This window comes from Calypte anna, chromosome Z, assembly GCF_003957555.1.
Source record: "Calypte anna isolate BGI_N300 chromosome Z, bCalAnn1_v1.p, whole genome shotgun sequence".
Taxonomy (NCBI): Eukaryota; Metazoa; Chordata; class Aves; order Apodiformes; family Trochilidae; genus Calypte; species Calypte anna.
The window spans coordinates 2,831,654-2,852,932 of record NC_044274.1 but is presented as its reverse complement, the minus strand read 5'-3'; the positions used below and the strand labels follow the sequence as shown (position 1 = coordinate 2,852,932).

Sequence of the window (21,279 nt, the reverse complement as noted above, 5' to 3'; positions counted from 1 at the left end):
CATCCTCACCAGGCTGGAGGCAACCCAACACAACCTGGCTCCTGGCTATGGACTGAGAAGGTGTTAGCTTTGAGTGTCAGGGCATCAAGCCATCGAGATGTTGATGGGAAGCAGGGTGAAGCTGCAAAAAAAGAAAGCCTTTAGGTCTGGAGAATAAATATTTGACTTGAATTCAATGAGCTGGTGAGATTTGATATTGGAATTCTTAGGTGTACCATGAAAAAATAACCATCCTTCATTCCATAAATGGTTGCATGTGGTTTCTCATGGCTGCTTTTCTCCCTGGATGGACCAAGGCTCCTCAAGGCTGTTGTAGGGACCAACCACAGCTCAAAGCTTGGAATTTGGTATCCCATCTTCTAAGCCCTCTCTGGGCATCTTCCAGTGGTGGTGGGACTCAGCAGAAGTTCCTCTGGGTTTGGGTTGGTGGTCAGGTGCCGGCTCCTGCACTTTGGCCACAAGAAGCCCCTGGGGAGCTCCAGGCTGGCCAGGGAGTGGTTGCAGCAAGGGAGCTGGGAGTCTGGCTTGCCAGGAAGCTGAAGAGGAGGCAGCAGTGTGGCCAGGTGGCCAAGAAGGCCAATGGCATCCTGGGCTGGCTGAGGAAGAGCGTGGCCAGCAGGTCCAGGGAAGGGATTCTGCCCCTGTGCTCAGCCCTGGGGAGGCCACAGCTTGAGTCCTGTGTCCAGTTCTGGGCCCCTCAGCTCAGGAAGTTCAGGAAGGAGCTTGAGGTGCTGGAGCAGGTGCAGAGAAGAGCAAGGAGGCTGGGAAGGGATCCAGCAGAATCCCTGGGAGGAAGGAAGGGCTGAGGGAGCTGGGGGTGTTGAGGCTGGAGAAGAGGAGGCTCAGGGGAGACCTCATCACTCTCTGCAACTCCCTGAAAGGAGGTTGGAGCCAGGGGGGGTTGGGCTCTTTTCCCAGGCAACTCTCAGCAAGACAAGAGGGCACAAAGGGTCTCAAGTTGTGCCAGGGGAGGTTTAGGTTGGAGATGAGAAAGAATTTCTTTCTGGAGAGGGTGATCAGCCCTTGGAATGGGCTGCCCAGGGAAGTAGTGGATTCTCTGTGTCTGGAGCTCTTTCAAAAGAGCCTGGATGTGGCACTGAGTGCCATGGGCTGGGAACCACGGGGGGAGTGGATCAAGGGTTGGACTTGATGAGCTCTGAGCTCCCTTCCAACCCAGCCCATTCTATGATTCTGTGATTCAGCAAGGTGAGGGGCAGCACGGGCTGAGCTGCTGCCAAGTTCAGACCAGGGGGCTTTGGGTGGTGGGACCCATGGGCACCCCGTGCCTGGGCTTGAGGAAATGCGGAGCAGAAGCTCTGCTGGGCTCTAGGTGGAGACTGTAGACTGTACAGTCTGCCTGTACTCTGCCTGTACTCTGCCTGTACTCTGCCTGCAGCTCTGGGTCAGTCCCAGGTACTGGACTGTCTGTGGGGTGGGCTTCTACCTGCTCCCAGCCATTGCTGGTAGGTGAGGAAGCTGAGGGACCCCTGGGGTTTTGGTGAGAGAGGCAAAAAGCCACAAAATCGATTTATCCATGGGCTGAGAGGTGAGGAAATGCCTGAAGAAGCTCCACTGGAGGCAGGGGAGAAAACTTCAGCTTCGAGATCCCCCAATCCCAGGCTGGACCGGCATCACCTCTGACTCTCTGTTTTCTCCTGAAAGGTTCAAATCCAAGCCTGGGATGCAGGAGGATATTCCTGCCAGCCCAAGGACTCAGCCAGGATGCAGCACCCTCCTGCCAGACCATCTGCTCCAACCTAAATCCAGCTCAGGCTGCTGCAGCCATCCCACAGGGGGGGGGGATTTTGGGCTTCAGATGCAGGCACAAGCATCAGCCAAGAGCTAGGTGCCGGGTAGAAGGACAACAGAGAGGGCAGCACCTCTTTTTCTTTCCTGGGAAAGGGGAAAAATGGGATAGTTGGTGCTTTGCCCATCCCTCAGCCATGGGCACATAGGACACAGGGGCTGCTCTTCTGCTGGCCAACAGGAAATCTCTTGTTGGGGTTTTTTTGGGGGGAGTTTTGTGTTTTTTTGAAGGCTTTCTAGGTGAGCTGCAAGCATTTGTACCTAATTCAGCTCCCAGCTGAGGGGGGTTGGTTGATGTGAAGCATCCTCCAGCCAAGCTTAGGTTCAAGTTTTTTACACCACTGGATGGGGTTTTTTTGAAACAAAAAACTGGATTTGGTGCTGAAGTGGAGTCCACATCCCCTTTGCCTCTCCACTGGGTGCAGTTCTGCACAGCTTCATCTTTTCCTGCTGCTTCTACTTAAAAAAGCCAAACACAAAAGGATGGCATGGAGGGGCTTTGGTGGAACACATCCTGGGAGAGCTGGAGGATACACAGCAATTGAGGAATGAGAGATCTGAGAAATATTTCAGGTCCTTGTCCCACACCTGGCCAGCAAACAAGACTGATATGGGTGGAAATATCTTAAGGCTTGAGGAAAGGAGCAAACAAAATGTGTCTGGGTGGTGCCACCCCATCATGACACCTTCTGCCACCCATGAAGTCCTGTCTATGCTCTTCCCCCTTCTCTCCCAGTGATAAATTTCTCATTTTTTCCTTCTTTTTTTTTTTTTCATTACTATTACTCTGCATATTATTATTTTTTTTATTAAAAGGGAGTAGGAGGAGCATCTCTGGCAGGGCTGGGAATCCAAACCCAGTGATATCTCCTCCAGCCCAGGAGAAGCAGAAACAGAAACTGAAGACAGGGACAGCAAAAAGGGAACAATGTCAGGCTGAAAAAAACCAAAACCTTTCCATTTTTTCAGCATTAATAAGAATAAAACATGTTTCCCTGCATCCCTTCAATATTCCAGCCATGCTGGTAATCTTACATGGTGATGCTCACAGGCAGTGTGCTGCAAAATATGCCCCAGTAATCACAAGCATCCCTTTAGAGAGAGAAAGTTTGGAGGGCTCGAGGGTTTTTTTGCAGGTTAATGTTGTTTTCAGCAGCTTTTTTTCTGTAATCTCAGTTTTTGCAGCTTGTTTGGGCAGCTTGGATCTGTTGCAGAGTGTGTAGGGTGAGCTTGATACCTCTGTGTGTCAGGGGCTGAGCAGAAAAGCTTGTAGAAAAAAATCAATATACAGGCAAATGCCACATTTGCTGTAGCAGAAGCTCCCTGGCTTCCTAAGATGGATAAATATTAGCCCCTGAGAATGATTTTCTGAGCTCTTTTGTGTAAATAGCATTTTTTAGCAGGCTGATATTTCACGTCCAACTCCCACCTTTCGGTGGTTGCTTGTTCCCCATTGCAGGGGGTCCCAAAAACCCATTCCAGCAGGGAGCTCCAGCACTGGTACCAGTACCTGATACCCATGGGATGGTGGTGAGAAGCAGACAGAGGAGATAAGGGGTTTGTCAGCCCCTTTGCGTTCCAGTGTGTTTGCTCAACAAAGTCAAGTGCTGGGACAGAGCCACAACCTCCCTGCAGACTAAACAGTTGCAATGTTTTCTCCCATGACCAAAAGAATTTAGAAAAGGGTCCTGATATGAAACTTTACACAAATTCTGGGTGCCACAAATATCTCTGGCTGGGAGACTGTTAACTCTTCCAGTTCCTTACCCATGAGGTTCAATCTCCAGGAAGGAAAAACCCTATCCCATGCTGGCTGGTTGCCTGCAGGACCCCCTGTGCTCTCCCACTCACCCCACACCCATCTTTCTTTTTTTTGTGTGGTTTTTTTGGTTTTTTTGGCTATCTTTTAAAGGAGAAGACCAACATCTCTGCCCACAACAGGGCTCTGAAGGCCTCACTTCAGGAAAGACATGGACCTGCTGGAGTGAGTCCAGAGGAGGAATACAAAAATGATGGGAGAGCTCTGGAGCCAGGCTGAGAGAGTTGGGGTTGTTGAGGCTGGAGAAGAGAAGGCTGCAGGGAGAGCTTAGAGCACCTTCCAGTGCCTGAAGGGGCTCCAGGAAAGCTGGGGAGGGACTGGGGACAAGGGCAGGGAGGGATGGGATGAGGGGGAATGGCTTTAAACAGGGAGAGGGGAGATAGAGATGAGATGTTAGGAAGAAATTCTTTGTTGTGAGGGTTTTGAGCCCCTGTGCCAAGTTTCCCAGAGAAGTTGTGGCTGCCCCATCCCATCTTCCAACACAGTCCCTGGAAGAGGGTCTTCTGCAAGCCTGCAGAGGAGCAAGCTGCTGGTGAAGCAACCAGAGCTCCCAGAGCATCCTGCTCACTTTTCCAGAGTGTTTCTGCTCTGTGCTTTATCCCACTCGAAAATCAGTTGGAGAACTTGTCCTGCAATAATGTGGTTTAAGCCTCAGCAACTCAGAGGAGATGTGAATATGTTCTGGTGGGAGTGAGGTTTGCTTCAGTTCAATGGTAGTGTTGTCCCATGGGACATGATGTCTTCCCAGGATGTGGCCACATCTCAGTTCTGATATTTTCATCTCCATGAGAGAAAGAAAGATAATAGGAGACCAGGGATTTCTTCCAAGCTCCCTCTTATCCTCACTGCTTTCCTTGTGCTCATGAAGGTCAGTAAAGAAGATTTTTCCACCAGGGCAAAATGGTGTTTGCTTTTTCTGGTGTGGGGACTGTGCTACTTCCCTTCCTGGTCATCTCAGAGCTTTCACTGAGCCAGTGTTAGGTTAACAGCACAGCTCTTCTTGTTTGCACGTCCATCATTATGTTCTTACCTGGGTTCTTGACACCTGATAATAAACCAATAATTAACCTCTTGCACCTCTGCAGCCCCTGAGAACCTCAGAGACATCACTACCTGAAGCCATGGAACACCCACATTGAGTGGGTAATTGGTGCTGGTCCCAGGTGTGGAGCCAGGTTTTGAGGTCATGGTGAGACCAGGGGGCAGGAGGTTCAAGTGCCCACCCACTTGTGTCCATTGGGGACACAAGAAGTACCCGCAGCTCCTCTTGCCTCTGATTATCAGCTGCCTTGGCTACCCAAACCTGAAGAGCTTAAAATTCATGGGGATACCTAATCCTGGGAGTTGGCTCAGAATCTTCTTTAGGAAAACCAGGAGCTTTCCAACCTTTTTTTCTCCTTCCTTCCCAAATCCTTTTGAGGGAAATAAGCACTATTTGTGTCTTTCCAGTGGCTTCAGGATCCTTGGTGAGTTGTTCTTGTGGCACTGGTCAGTGGCACTTCATACAAGTCTTTATCATCTGGTGGTCACTTGATGGGTGGTAGGGTGCCCATAGGGTGCTGGACGGTCCTGCTGACCTGGACCTTCACCATGTGATGCATTTGGGAGACCTCAGTGTTGAGAAATGTTCACAGAGCTTTGGCCATCATGAAACCAGGGCTACACTGATGGCCACCACTCAGATTTGCTGCTTTTTTTCCAAAACAGCCCAAGAAGATGCTGGCGCGCGTTCGTCTGGGGCAGTTCCAGCCTGGAGGAAATGGTGTGATGAAAATCTGTGGGAGTGAAATGTCTCATGGCTGGGTGAAGCCAGGACCTCTGCCAGCCTGGGTGCAAGGGTGTCACCTGGAATTTAAAAAGCTTTATCTGCTTTCAATGTCAATAGCTCCTTTGTTGGAGTAATACTAATTGGGGTGATTTGCATGTCTCAGTCACACACCCGAAAGCATGGAAGATGAGTAAATCCCTGGGAAACCAGGGTAGAGAGGTGATGGGAGCCCATGCAGGACTGGGAATAAATCCCCTGTTTCTCAATCCTGCATGGAAGCTGTTGTCTCAGCAGGTTTTCCATCCTCCATCCTTTCCATCCTCCTTTGTGTTGTTCCTGTCATTAGGGATGTCGTGGTGGGATCTCTGTATGGTTTGGCCCTTGGTGAGTGTCAGAAAGGTGCAGACAGAGAGGTAAAGAGTGTTGCTGCAGGTGGTTGGAGAGTAAAACAGTGTTTATGGTAGAGCTGAGGGTCCCACCTCATGACCCACCATTTCCAGTGGTTTAGCACAGCTTCCATAGTGGTGTCCATAGTGAGTGAGATGTTCCCAGGGACTTGGTGAGACCCCAAGCATCCATGGCCAGAGATGTTCAGTCATTCCCTGGTGGTCCCACAGGTTTCTCCAGCACCTCCTGAGCTGCTTCTGAACACCGGTGTGAGAAACTCCTCATTTTACTGGATTACACATCCCAGAAAGCAAAGCCACACTCCAGAGCCTCCTCCAAGCCAGGACCTAAGTACAAATATTATTTAAATTATACATAGGGAATAATGCAGTGGAGTTAAGAGTGCAAAATGTCATTAGAGCTTTCTAGAAGAATTTGGGGAGGGGGTTGTCACAAAATTGTAGAATTATAGAATGATTTTGGTTGAAAAAGAACCCTGGAGATCACCCAGTCCAACCCTTAACCCAGCACTGCCAAGGCCACCACTGCCCCATGGCCCTCAGCACCACATCTCCAGGCCTTGGAAATCCCTCCAGGAATGATGGGGACTCCAGCCCTGCCCTGGGCAGCCTGGGCCAGGCCCTGACAACCCTTGCCAGGGAGAAATTCTTCCCAAGCTCCAATCTAAACCTCCAGCTCAATTCCTCTTCTCCCATCCCTTCTTCCTTGGGAGCAGAGCCCGACCCCCCCTGGCTCCAACCTCTCTCAGGGGGTTGCAGAGAGCCAGGAGGTCTCCCCTCAGCCTCCTTTGCTCCAGGATCTGGACTTCTCTGGCCTCTCCAGACCCTTCCCCATCTCCATTCCCTTCTCTGGACACACTCCAACCCCTCAATCTCCTTCTTGTCCTCAGGGGCCCAGAACTGACCCCAGGATTCAAAATTTGTCCCTTTCCTTCAGGAGAATGACAAGGAACAGATGCTGTCCCAACCCCTACTCAGCAACTCCCTCCTCCAGCCCATTTTATCTACCTCAGGCCCTTTCTAAAGAGCCATTTAAAGCTCCAACCCTTTGTAGGGCATCTCCAGTAACAGCAAATATTCCACGCATCCCCTCTTGGCTTTTTATACCACGCGCCCGTGCTAATATCTCCCACCTTCTGGATTTCTTTTTATGCATTATTTTTTACCCCATATTTCCTGCCTCCTTGAAAATGACCCTGTAAACATCCAGAGGAAGAGCTCTGGGTTTACAGAGCATCAAAGGCCAAATGTCTCTCTTTTTTTTCTTTTTTCTCTTTTTTTTTTTTTTTGGCCATGGGAAGGTGGTGATGCTTAAATTAAACCGCGTTTTGATCCCACACTCAACCTTTCCCCTCTTGACTTGCTGCTGACATGTCACCCATGGCTTTGTGGGCCCAAGTCTAGGGAAATGTTATTTGGGACTAGTCTGGTAAAAATTAAAATAACAAAAAAATCATAAATGTGTGGTGAACTCCCAGGGGATGAATTTTCAGCTGTAGTTGTCTGGGTTGGAGCAAGGGTTTAGATCTGATGGCAAAATCCTGCTTCTCATCTTGCTTGAACTAAAATGATAGAGGGTGGATTTTCCACCTCTCCAGTGGAGTGGTCAGTCCATTTGTATCTTCTTGTTGGGTCCTGGTCTTGAAGAGGTCTTTCTAGGCCAAGAAAGTATATTATTGGATGAGTGAGAGTCTTCCTGCAGGTCCAGTTCTGGGGTCCCCAACACCAAGAAGGAGATGGAGCTGTTGGAGTGAGTCCAGAGGAGGCCCTGGAGATGCTGGGAGGGCTGGAGCAGCTCTGGAGCCAGGCTGAGAGAGTTGGGGTTGTTGAGGCTGGAGAAGAGAAGGCTGCAGGGAGAGCTTAGAGCACCTTCCAGTGCCTGAAGGGGCTCCAGGAAAGCTGGGGAGGGACTTGGGATGAGAACATGGAGGAATGGGATGAGGGGGAAGGGTTTCAAACAGGAAGATATTAGATGTCTACCCCATCCCTGGCAGTGTCTCAGGTCAGGTTGGATGGAGCTTGGAGCAACCTGGGCTGGTGGGAGGTGTCCCTGACCATGGCAGAGGGGTGGAATCAGATGATCTTTAAGGTTACTTCCAACCCAAACCATTCCATGATCCTCTGATTCTATGAGCTGCTTCTGCACTGAGATGAAGGGTGGGATTTCACTTGGGTGCAAGAGTGGAGAGCCCCAGAATAAAGGCATTTTCTATATCCATTGCTGGCAGGAGCTTCATCCAAGCTTAGAAAGAGTCCAGTGGAGTAAAGTCAGAGTGTGGGTCAAGCCCATCTCTGTCATTAGTGGATCAAGAGTTGGACTTGATGATCTCAGAGGTCCTTTCCAACCTGGCTGATTCTGTGATTCTATGCATGTTGAGACCCGATTTGATGCTCATGCTTTGTCTTCAAGTTTATGTCCTTAGCTTCTCCTGTGTGAGACCTCTTTAGATGTCCCCCTGCTTGCCTCATGGTTTCCCAACAAAGTCTTCCCCCAAGGGAAGACATCCCCACTACCTGGTATAAAACCATTCTCTTTTAAGATGAAAGAAGTTCACCCAGTAAAGGCACCTCCAGTTTATCTACAGCCCAGGGCACCCCCAAATTAGTCAGGCAGTTCCCATTTAAAAATACAGCCAAACTGATGAAAGATCATTTGCTCACTGCCCTGACATCACCACCTAAACATGGTGCAAGCCAACCCACACATTATTATTATAGGACTCCATGAGGCATTTCCAGAGCAAATAAAGTTCACCAGGCAGGGCAGTAACTCAGCTGTCTGGTTTCAAGGCTCTTCAGCCTCCTCAAAGCTTCCCATGGGTGGTGTTGAGGGCTGGAGGTTAGGGCACAGCTCCATCAGATGTGCCCCAGGGATACAGGACATGGGTTTTGTTCTCTCTTAAGCTGCTCTTCACTGCTGGGGCAACTCTTCACCTCTCCCACACTCCTAGTCTACCTCCTCCAGGCTGCAAACCCTTTGGAGAAGTGGTTGAGATGCTCTCCACAATCTCCATGCCCAGTGTGATGGGCCTCAGGTCCTCCTGGGAGCATGGCTGACATGTGGCCAGGTAAATCACAACCAGGACTGCCTTGACCAAGTTACCTAAGTGACAGCAAAGGTCTCCTCAAACACGAGCATCCCAAGAGTTGTGGAACACCTCTGCATGGGCTGGAACACCCCTGCATGGGTTGGAACACCTCTGCATGGGTTGGAACACCTCTGCATGGATGGTGTTTGTACTGTCTTGTCCATTCCATGGTCAAGCAAAATCACAGAATATTTAGGTTGGAAGAGACCTCCAAGCTCATCCAGTCCAACCTTTGACTAACACCACAGCCAAGTACTAAACCTGCTGTCTGAAGGACAAATCTAAGGACAAAGCTCCCTCTGCCACCTTTCTCCTGCTCACCATGGCACTGGTGTGGCACCTCCCTCCAGGGACAAAGCAGATGGGTATCTTAGGATGCTTAAGGGGAGCCCTGCTTAAGTCCAACCACCATGAAGGTTCAGGTCCTGGTGAGCCCAACTCTTGCCTGTAGGCAACCATGGTCCACAAAAATGTAATCCCTGCACCTGGCAAAGTGCTTTTCCTGATTTGTTGAAGGGATCTTTGTCACCCCTGCTTTTGCAAAGCACATGCAAACCATCTCCTTTTGCTCCCAAGGGGTTGCTTCATGGGTTCTCATGAAATTTGGCCCAACCTGAGGTTGCAAATGGAGCAAAATCATTCCTTCTGTGGTATCACATTCTGAGTTACAACCTTCGTGTTTGACCTCTGAATCCATCCCACATTCCATCCCCTGCTCCTGTCCTTCCTCATCAAAATCTGCACAAGGTTTTTTTGGTGACTTGGTGAAGTTGGGAGAGGACCTCAATCTCTTTTCATTTCCAGGGGTCTTTTTCTTCAGCTGTGAAGTTGAAGAAAGTTGGGTGCAGAGCATTCAGTGATGCCTCTGCTAGGTGGCATCACCCACTGGGTGCCATGGGATATAAAAAGGAAGGTGGTGGCATCTCTCCCTGCCCAGTTCCCATCCCATCCCATCCCATCCCATCCCATCCCAAATGATGTGTATCATTTGGTTTATGGAAATTTGGTTGGTTGGTTTGATGGTTTGTTTGTTGTTTTGTTTTTTTTTAACAGAAAATACATTTTTAATAAGAAAATGTTGAGTTAATTTGCTCTTTGCCAGGTTATGGAGCAGGGTGTGGAATCAGGGGACGAGGAGACTTTCCTGCAGTGGTTTTTCTTCTTTCCCAGTCACCTGGGACCACAGAGCCCATATTGTTGTTCAGAGCTGCTGGGAATTTCCCAGTATTCCATAGGGATCCCAAAACATGGCTCAGCTCCCCATGGACCATCCCAGGCAGGACAGGGGGACATCCAGGCTGGGAGGGACAGGTGGGATGCTGCGTGAGATGCAGGAGACAGCTCAGTGCCAAAGGATGGAAAGATCTTGGGACATCAAGAAAGAGCTCTGAGGTTCAAAGAGTGATTTTTGTCCCAGAGGTGTCTGGGGGGGTGACATTAAGGCTGGAGGTCCCCATGGATGCAGACAAGGGGCACAAGATGCTCTCGTTTTTATTTTTTTTTAACTTCTCAGTAGTCAGGAGGTCATTTCTCTTCAATTTTTTTTTTTTTTAATTTTTTTTTAAAATAAAATCCAAGTGAAAACTCCACAAGGAGTAATTCCCTAACCCTGGGGTGATAACCTGAGCTGGCAAATCACTCTCTCCTCCACCACTCCCCTGGGAGACTGGCTGGAGAATGAAAGGATGAACTCCACTAACACCCCAAGAAGAGTCTGAAAAAACCCAATAGGATTTGGCTGGTTGATTTTGGAGTCGCAGACAGAGTTGGGCAATTGCTTTAGAGAAGTGGGTGGAGAGAGGAGTTAGTCACCACGGATTGGTTAATAAGTGCCTCATTTATTGGACAAGTCTTTTTCCTGGGTATGCAAATATATTCAATGGTTTGTTGGGTTTTTTTTTTTTCTCTCCTTTTGTAATGAAACCTCGGACTGGCTCCTGTCTCTGTGTCTGCAGTTGTGTCATGAAAATAATTGTATAATAATAATAATAATAATTGCTTGGGTTTTTTGTTGTTGTTTTTTTTTTTTTAGCTTGTGCTTTACTGATTTTTGCTTCAATAATAATACTAAAAAGAAATTAAATAAAAACTCCTGTGTGCTAGCCAGGGCAAAAGGGTGAATTTTGCTGTGGTGGCTTTTATATCTCCCCAGCTTTCCAGAGTGGAGGCTGGAGGCTTGGTTGTGGCAGCAAAGCCCTTTGTCTGGGCCAGGAGGAATAAAATGAGATGAAAAAGATGGAAGATGATTTATTTAGGTGCTGGGTTTCAAATGTTGTGCAACCCATGCTGGGAGCACACAGCGTGGAGAACAAACTTGTCCTGCTCTTTCATTTCCTCCCACCCTGCTCAAAGGGTGATGATTTTTAATACCAAGGAGAGGTTGCTATGGAGACAGACAAGCAGAGTCTCCTGGGACATCCTGCATGGACCTCTGCAGCATCACTGAGAGCCCAGGCACTCAAACCCTTTTGGTTTGGAGGGTGATGACTCTCTCATCCTCTAAGAAGGTTTTTTTTTTGCTTTCCTAGCTTGTTCCTTGCTATTTCTCCAAACACACAGGTGTTTTCCTACCCTATCCCTCATCCCCTTTGAAACAGTTCCTTGTGAACCCCCCCAAACTTTTTTCTTCATTTATTTTCTTCTGTTTCTCTTCAAAACTATTTTTATTTACTACTCTCCAGGTTGCTTCTTCAGGGGGAAATTCCATGGTACACAGGATACACACACGTTTTCCTATCCTGCTCTTGGGCAACCCCCTGTGGTTTGGTTTTTTTCTTCCCAGCTGGAGAACTGAAGGGGAGGCAGCCATCTCCCTGAGGTGCTCCTAAATCTGCTGAGCCCCTGTGCCAGGTTTCCCAGAGAAGCTGTGGCTGCCCCATCCCTGGCAGGGTCTCAGGTCAGGTTGGATGGGGCTTGGAGCAACCTGGGCTGGTGGTTTCCCCTGACCATGGAAAGGGGATGGGAATGGATGAGCTTTAAGCTCCCTTCCAACCCAAACTCTTCTGGTTGGGACTCTAGGGATTGTAGGAGAGAGCTTTCCCCCATCCTGTTCCCAAGATGGCTTTGCCATCCTCTAGGAAGGCTTCTTATTTGCTTTCCTAGGGTGCTCCTTGCTCTTTGTCCCAGCACACACATCCCTTTTTTACCATCCTGCCTTTTGGGAAACCCCCTGTGGTTTGTTTTTTTCTCCCCAGCTGGAGGACTGGTGGGGAGGCAGCCATCTCACTACAAGATTCTTTCTGGTGGTTCTCCATAAATCACATCATTTGGATAATCCTTGGTCATGGCAACCACCAGCTCAGGAGCAAGGTGACCTTTTAATGCCAAGCTCAGTCTACCCTGCTCTTTTTCTGATTGGGCAAGGAGACAGACTCTGCTGTCATTTTGCAAGACCTCTTGGAGCAGCCAGACCATTAGGATGTGTCCTGATGGACACTGGATCAGCTGCAGATATCATAGAATCATCATACAGTGGTTTGGGTTGGAAGGGACCTTGAAGATTATGCAGTTCTAACCCTCTGTGTGGTTCCAACCTCCCACCAGCCCAGGTTGCTCCAAGCCCCATCCAACCTGACCTGAGACACTGCCAGGGATGGGGCAGCCACAGCTTCTCTGGGAAACCTGGCACAGGGGCTCAGCACCCTCACATTCAACAATTTCTTCCTCATCTCCAACCTCAATCTCCCCTTTCTCTCCAAGTTTTAACCCGTTTCCCTTCTCCTCTCCCTACCCCCCTGTGTCCAAAGCCCTCCTCCAGCTTTCTTGGAGCCCCTTCAGATATTGGAAGGTTGCTCTGAGCTCACCTGGGAGCCTCCTCTTCTCCAGGCTGAACAAGCCCAATCCCTCAGCCTGGCTTCCCAGGGAGGTGCTCAGCCCTCTGAGCATTTGAGTGCCTCTCCTCTGGACACCTTCCAGGAGCTCTGTGTCCTTCCACAGTCCTTCAGGTAACACAATGAACAGGCAGGTCCACCTGGACCACCAAGCCCAGCATGGCCACCACGAGTCGTTGCATTTATCCTGCACTTCATTTCACCTCTTCGTTGCTGCTTTCTTTCAGCCTTGGTTGGAGAAGAGTCCCCGTGTGTGTGTCAGGGGGAGGGCAGGACATGGGGACAAGCCATGACAGTTATTACAAGGCTTGGTGCTCTTTCTCCAGCACCTGGTGGCTTTGCTGTGTTGAAATTCCAGCCACCATCTGCATTGAGTAACCTCCCCGTTGTTACTAAAGAGTCGGTCTGTCTGTCTTTATCCCCCCACCACCCCCCAACTCCCAACCCCACCCCACCACCAACCCCCCTTGAGTTTCCATTTCCTCCTCGTCCTCTCTCCAGACAGCCCCTGCCTCTCCCTGGGTGATGTGGTTTTGCTGATGCAGCCCTCTTGTCTCTGTCCCTCTTGCAGAAGGATTTCACCATGCGGGAGGAGCTGCAGCAGCGGGACGTGGAGCGCTGGCTGGGGTTCATCACCTTCCTCTGTGAAGTCTTTGGCACCATGAGGAGCAGCACTGGTGAACCCTTCAGAGTCCTCGTCTGCCCCATTTATACCTGCCTCAGGGAGGTAAATACCTTCAAAATTTGCTCTGACCACCCAAGGGGAAAGTCCACCTCCACCTTCAAGATGTCGTGGTGTGGTGCTGAGGTGCCCGTGGTCCTTTGGGATGTTTGCTTTAGGAGTCCTGGAGGTTTCCTGCATATTGGCTTGCTCTTCATTAAAAGCACGTGGGTTGGTGCTTTTGGTCCTCCAAGCAGGACCAGTGGCCCAAGGGTTTGCAAAGCCCAACGTTGCAAAAATCCACCCATCAAGGGGGCTCAAATTGCTTCTTAAAAGTAAATGAAGCCACCTGAAGAGGCCAGGCAGAAGAAGGGGAAGAAAAGGGGGAAGAGGTGAGGTCCCATATGTCCATATTCCCCACCTAGCACAGCAGAAACACAACCCTGACACCAGCTTTGGGGACATTTCAGAACCTGAGCTCTTGATGGGCTTATTTCAGAGCCTGAGCTCCCCTTGGTTTGGAAGTGGCAGAAACCTCAGTGAGGACAAACAGAACAGGCAACTCCAGTGTTAATGTTAAGTAGAGCAGAAGAACATCTTTGTTGGCAATAAGGATGGTGGGATAGAGTCCACCTTCAGCAAGTTTGAAGCTGTGTGGTGTGGTCAACACACTGGAGGGAAGGGAGTGCTGGACAGGCAGGAGAGGTGGATCCATGCAAACTTCATCAAGTTCAACAAGGCCAAGTGTGAGGTCCTGCTGATAGGTCAGGGCAGTCCCCAGCACAAATCCAGGCTGAGAGAAGCCCTGAGGAAAAGGACTTGGAGGTGTTGGGTGAGGAGCTCAACATGTGGGTGTCTCAAGGACAGTGGAAACACCCAGTGTCTCAAGTCAGGTTGGATGGGGCTTGGAGCAACCTGGGCTGGTGGGAGGTGTCCCTGACCATGGAAAGGGGTTGGAACTGGGTGATCTTAAAGGCCTCTTCCAACTCTGAATATTCCATGATCAGATGTTGGTTGAGGAGAAGCTCAACATGTGCTGGCAGCCCAGAAACCAGCCCTGTCCTGGGCTGCATCCCCAGCAGGGCCAGGGAGGGGATTGTCCCCCTCTGCTTCACTCTGGGGAGACCCCACTGGGGTGCTGGGTCCAGTTCTGGGGTCCCCAAGCCCAGAAGGAGATGGAGCTGTTGGAGTGAGTCCAGAGGAGGCCCTGGAGATGCTGGGAGGGCTGGAGCAGCTCTGGAGCCAGGCTGAGAGAGTTGGGGTTGTTGAGGCTGGAGAAGAGAAGGCTGCAGGGAGAGCTTAGAGCACCTTCCAGTGCCTGAAGGGGCTCCAGGAAAGCTGGGGAGGGACTTGGGACAAGGGCAGGGAGGGATGGGATGAGGGGAAGGATTTCAAACAGAAAGGTATTAGATGTCTACCCTATCCCTGGCAGTGTCTCAGGTCAGGTTGGATGGGGCTTGGAGCAACTTGGGAAGTGTCCCTGCCCATGGAAAGGGGTTGGGAATGGATGATTTCCAATGCTCCTTCCAACCCAAACTCTTCTGGTTGTGACTAGAGGGATTGTAGGAGAGGGCTTTACCCCATTCTGTTTCCAGAATGGTTTTGTCTCCTACTGTTGCCTGTAGAAGACTGTCTGAATATAGGCTTGGAGCTGTGAATCTCAGATTGTCAGTAGTGCTTCTGTCAGGCCGTAAATAACTCACTGTAAAATAAGTTCTCCACTAGCCTTTGAGCAAGGGAAGGATGGAGGAACTGCTGGCAATGACATATTTTACAGTCATGGGAAGTTTTCTATGAATGCAAACACATCATAAACATTTTGTCTTCACAGTCATGTTGTGGGTAGGGTTCACAGACAGTGACTGTGGAAGTGAGAAAGAGCTGGGGCATGGTGACGTGGCACACAGATCCAGGGGAGGGGGTGGGAGAGAGGTGCTAAGAATAGCTCAACTTCCCCAAAATTCCAGCCCACGGCAGTGTGTGTCACCTCATGGGAAGATCTTGGTGTCTAGCAAAGTTTCCCTCCGCTTCCCAGATCAGTCATGGCAGATCCCAGCCCTGATTCTGTCTGGATCTTTCCTTGCCCACTCCTCTCTGCCATCCTGGACCCTCCTGCTGTCACCTCCTGGGTTCATGGGGACATGGTGGTGACCTAGAGGTGCATGGAAGGGCATCAATTTCACCTATCAGGGATATTTTTTATTACAGGGCAGCTCCAAAAAGAAACATTACTAATTATATCGAGATGCCATGCATGGGTTTGCTTCTTAAAAATACATCTCTGCTCCTTAGCAGGAGAGCTCTGTCCCCAGGGTGTCACCAGGGAAGAAGCCTCTTATCTGAGTTGATATGAATGAGCCTGAGTCTTCCAGCTCTTTTACCCAAAATGATCTGGGTATTCTGATTCCTGTTCACTCCATGGGGTTGTCACCTTGACACTCACACCGTTCCTCTTCCATGACTCTGGGATAGATTTTTGTCTTGCCACTTTGTCTGGGTTTGTTGTTTTGGGGTTTTTTTGCCACTGTCATCTTCTCCTGATGCACAGGGCCAATGGAGGAGAACAGAACCACCTGGCAGTGGTGATAGGTGCCAACCAGAGCCAAAGCCAGGCTGTGGATTCAGCTGATGGTGAGCTCTTCCATCCACACCTAGGAGAGGAGAGGGACCTTGGCTAAGGATGCTCCTTGGAAGCTTCCTAGTAGGAAAAAGTGTCAGCTTCATGGTGTGAGCATCCATGACAATTCCTCCACGTGTTCTATGATGGGTTTGCAAGGTGCAGTAGCTCTCATGATGGGGTTTCTCTCCTTCTCGTTGCTCAATCCTTACATCTCCAGGTACAACTTCAGCTCTTCACCCCAAACTCCTCCCCCAGTAGAGCCCTTCTGTGCTGCCCACCATCACACTTCGTTTCCTCTGCTTCCATCCACCCATCCTTTGATGGATAAACCTTACCAGAGGTGATACCATCTCTCCCTCTGCCTGACCTTTCAGCTCCTCTTGCTTTTTAGTTCCTCTGTCTCCTTTTTTTTTTTAATTTTTTTTCCCTTTTCCTTCATAGCTTGGGCAGACTCAGGCAAAGGTCAGCAAGGGAGGGAGCAAGAGGAAGGGGAAAGTTGCCTGATGACTGAAGCAGGAATGTCTCTTCCCCCTGCAAAGCTTCCTCTCTCCAGCTCCTTTCCTCTTCCCTAATTAAGGTCCTGGAGCAGCTCTGGAGCCAGGCTGAGAGAGTTGGGGTTGTTGAGGCTGGAGAAGAGAAGACTGCAGGGAGAGCTTAGAGCACCTTCCAGTGCCTGAAGGGGCTCCAGGAAAGCTGGGGAGGGACTTGGGACAAGGGCAGGGAGGGATGGGATGAGGGGGAATGGTTTGAAACTTAAAGAGGGGAGATTGAGGTGAGATCTTAGGAGGAAATTCTTTGTTGTGAGGGTGCTGAGCCCCTGTGCCAGGTTTCCCAGAGAAGCTGTGGCTGCCCCATCCCTGGCAGTGTCTCAGGTCAGGTTGGATGGGGCTTGGAGCAACCTGGGCTGGTGGGGCCCATGGCAGGGGGTGGAGCTGGATGATCTTAGGGGTCTCTTCCAACCCTGTAAATTCCATGATTCTATGATTTTCACAGCAAGGCCTGGGGGAGTCAACGTTGGGATGATTTGCCACAAGAAGTAAAATGTGGGTCCAGCTGTTGTTAAAATGCTTTGATGGAACGTGGTGACTTTGGGTGATTCTTTAGATTTAAAGAGGGTTTTTTTCTGCTAGGAATAGCACCTGGATTAAGTTGGAGAAGGGAAATGGGATTCCCAAGCCTAGCCCAAAGATTGGCAATGAAGATGGTGAGGGTTGTGGAAGGATTTTTATGGTGAGCAGAGGAGAGCCCCTGTGAAGATGAGAACCAGAGGACTTTTGCAGCCATCAAATCTGGGGAGCTTGGGAAAAGAAAAACAAAGCTGAGAAGTTAAAAAGAAATAAAAGAGCTTTCCTTCTATTCTTTCCTTGGAGCTTTGGGGAAAAAACGGTGAGCTGGAAGAGGTCATTGTTCCTGGGAAAAGCTTCTCCCCAGGACTGCTTCCTGTAGCCAGGGCACCATTGGCTTGGACCTTGTCTTCTTCCAGGCCTGACTGTTCCCACGTGGAACTGGTGGTGGCATCTTCCAGGACCACATTCCTCCAGGAGTGTTTTATCTGACTCCATGAAAACATTTTTAGCAGTTTCAAGAAGCTGTCCTGCCTCCCAGTCTTGGTGGTCCAAGCAAGGGGGATGTCCCACTGCCTTCTCCCAGCCCTAAAAGCCCATGTACTCTCAGCTCACAGATTTCCTTTTATTTCCTTTTCCTTTATTTCCTAAAACGACACCAAATGTGTCCCACTTCCCACCTTCCAGGATGGTGGGGAGTGGATGTGCTGCCATCCTTGCTGCCCCAAAACCTCTGCCCAAACACTGAGGGCCACATCTGTGCCTGCTTCCAACAAAACTTCACATTGTCCTCCAAAACAAACTAAAACCAGAAAAACAACAAAGGGACTTTGGTTCTTCTGGCCTCCTCATGTTTTTTTTGTAGAAAGTGGGTTAAGACCAAAGATCAGCAAATCCTTGAAGCATCAGTGGGGCAGGAATACTCCACAGCCCTCTGCCTGGTGCAGCAGCTGATATGTGGCCACTGAAGACCTAAAGATAATGAATATTATTGTTTGCCATCTGTTTTTCACTGATCATCACCACTTCTGCCTTCCCTTCCCTCTTCCCACAGCATGCTTGGAGCTGGTTGTTCTCCATCCAGCTCTTTGTGTCAGCAGAGTTGGTATGGGACAACCCCAGCTTGTTGCCCCCCAACCCCAGATTCATCTCCTGGTGCTGCTGGAGAGGAGGAAAAGTGTCAAGATTGGGTGCTGAGGGACATGGTTCAGCTCTTGGGGATGACTGAGGAAGGAAGGATCACGGCCAGCTTGGAGCCATGGTCATGCTCTGCAGAAGCTGGGACAGATGAGTGGTGCCAGGAGGTTTTGGGCTTCTCTTGTGTCTCCATCTCCCCCTCAGCAGATGTTTTTGGGACACCAACCCAAGAGGTGCCTCTCTGCCACCTTTCCTGCCATCCCTCTGCAGGAGGAGCTCCTTCCAGCCAAGGTGGTTGGTTCTTTAGGTGCTTTTGTTTCTTTTCATGATGTCACTCAGCAGGTAACCTGAGCAGTTGCCTGCAGCAGCAGAGCAAGGAGGTGGAAAAACTGGCTTGGAGGACCTCAAGCTCCAGAAGATGCCAGGTGGTGATGTCACTGGGGTCCCCTCAAGGCACCTTGCTGAGTGAAGTCCCACCAGGGCAAGCAACACAGGGTGGGTCTCCTCTCAGCCATAAGAACCCAATCCCACCCTGTACCCAATCCCACTCCACACCCATGCTTTTCTCCTGCCCAGAGCTTGTTTCTTGGTGAGTTTTTAAGCTTCCTCTGGACTCCTTCCTCCAGCCTGCTGAGTTGCCTCTGGATGGCAGCTCCTTGAGCACATGGAGTGGTGTGTCCCCCAGTTCCATGACATCTACAGACTTCACAGGAATGTGCTCCTCACCTCCTTAAGGTCATGGAGGAAGATGGTAAACAGGGCACGTCCCAGGATAGACAGCCTGGTACTCCTCATTACTGGTCTCCAGGCAGAGTTGGGTTGTAACCCAATAGTTACAACTCAACCCAACCATCCAGCCACTTTTTTTACCCCCCTGGTTTACCCATGATGTCCAAGCTTGGCTACAAGGGGATTGGATTTCAGGGGTGACACCATCCCACTCTCAGCACCCATGGGTGTATCAGATGGGGCTGTTGGGACAGTTTTGGAGGAAACCTCAGGAAGCAGCTCATGGCAGAGAGACCAATTAAGCTGAAAAACTCCTTCCTGCAGGAAGCTGTGGCCAATTCACAGAAGTCCCTCCTGCTTGAGGAAGTTGCTGCTGCTTGGGCTGGGTGGGGGTTATGTGGTGTGATTATGACCCCAAATAAGGGAGATGTGAGCACACACCCAATCCAAGATAGAGGCTTTTATGGACTTTAGTCCAGGGCAGTGGGACCATGACAGGCTGGAGAGGTGGGACACTGCAAACCACATGAAGTTGAACAAGGCCAAGTGCAAGGTCCTGCACATGGTTCTTGGCAATCCCAAGCACAAATATGGCCTGGGTGGAGAATGGATTGAGAGCAGTCCTGAGATGGAAGGCCTTGGGAGTGTCCATGGATGAGAAGGTCAATGTGAGCCATCTACGTGTGCTGGTAGCCCAGGAACCAACCGTGTCCTGGGCTGCAGTGTGGCTAGCAAGGTGAGGGAGAGGATTCTGGAAGAGGGAAGATTTAGGTTGGATATGAGGAAGAAATTCTTTGCTGTGAAGATGGTGAGACATTGGCTTAGAAAAGCTGTGTCTTCCCCATGCCTTGCAGTCTTAGGTTGGATGGGGCTTGGAGCAACCTGGGCTGGTGGGAGGTGTCTCTGCCCATGGCAAAGAGGTTGGAACTGGATGAGTTTTAAAGTCCCTTCCAACCCTGGGATTTTATGATTTTATGGTCTTCTTAGCAACCCCAGGGGCTGAGGGCAGCACCAGGGAGAGGTGAATCAGCCCCACCAAGGGAGGGTTGAGCAGGTCTGGCAGGCTGGCAGCAGGCAGGACAGTCGCTTCTCCACAGGAATCTTCTCCTACCTCCTCCAGTCTGGTTGGCAGAGCCTGTCCCGTTCCAGCAAGCCTTGAAAAGCTTGGCAGGCTCTCACAGCTCCCCTGCCTTCACTATCCCAAAGCCTTGGGGGGGTTTGTGGAGGTGCAGGGAGGATAAATCCTCCCCGTCTCATGAGTCGGCGGAGACTGGGGATCTACTCCCCTTCCCTCCCTCCCTGCTCTTCACGCCTGTTATCTCCTGGGGCCATGCAGTGTAATTGAGCAAAAAAATCTTCCAAGGCAGTAATTAACGTCTGAACTTCAAGAGGGCACTGCCTTTTCCACTGTCTCCTTCAGAGGAAGAGAGAGGAAAACCTCCCTGGCTGCAGTCAGATGAGCCGGGAGGGTGGTGCTGCTTGGAAAAGAAAATTGGATTCTTTCAACATGTTGGGTTTTTTGTTTTTTTTTATTATTGGGGGGGTTGTTTCGTTTTAGTTTTCAATCACGCCGACTTTTTTAAAAGCCCCCCCCCCAAAAAAAAGTGTCTTTGTCAGGATTGTGTTGCTAGTCCAAGAACGAGGCATAATTTTTCCTTCGTGGAATGAGCAAACACAAAAGGTACCAAAATCCTCACCCCTCACCACCCAGGTAGCTCCATGGGGCTGGACTTAACCAGAGAAAATAAGTCCTCTGTATGAAGAATCATGGAATAATTTAAGTTGGAAGGGACCTCCAAAGGTCACTCAGTCCAACCCCAGGGACACCCTCACCTAGATCAGGGTGCTCAGAGCCTCCTCAAGCCTCACCTTGAACATCCCCAGGGATGAGGCCTCAACCACCTCCCTGGGCAAACAAGAAGGGGAGTTACTTCCTCGTAAAAGTCCCCTTCTGGTCCCGTCGTTTTGTGAAAATAAACGGTTTGGTCTCCAGTTCAATGGGACTGGGACAAACTGGGGAGTGGAAAGGAGGGAGGGGGGATGTGGGCATGGTAGGGAAGGGATCCCAGGGAAGGGAGGAGAAAGAGGAGACCAAGTGTCGGGGACATGGGAGAAAGAAGGAGAAAATGGGGAGAACAAACAAGTGGGGGATATTGTGGGAATCCAAAAGAGGAGGACTGAAAACTGGGAAGAGCTGGGAGAAAACTCAAAGAGCAGAATGGAGGTGAAGGGAGTCAGCTCTTGTCTGAGGACAGACCGAGCCCAGGAGGTCTGCACGATGCCTTTCAGCCCACCAGCTCTGTTGAGTTGTTTTCTGTGCTTTCTTGGAAAGCTGCAGGATTCTTTCTG

The 21,279-nt window shown here is 50.1% G+C and overlaps 1 protein-coding gene across 4 annotated transcripts in view; it reads left to right on the top strand.

Moving 5' to 3' along the window:
* Window positions 1-21,279, top strand: part of CTIF (cap binding complex dependent translation initiation factor) — a 125,973-nt gene that overhangs the window by 88,197 nt on the left and 16,497 nt on the right. For all 4 annotated transcript variants that reach the window (XM_030467293.1, XM_030467292.1, XM_030467291.1 and 1 more), the window contains one exon: window positions 13,291-13,446. In XM_030467293.1, coding sequence (XP_030323153.1) covers window positions 13,291-13,446 — 156 coding nt within the window. The remainder of the gene's footprint in view (window positions 1-13,290; window positions 13,447-21,279) is intronic.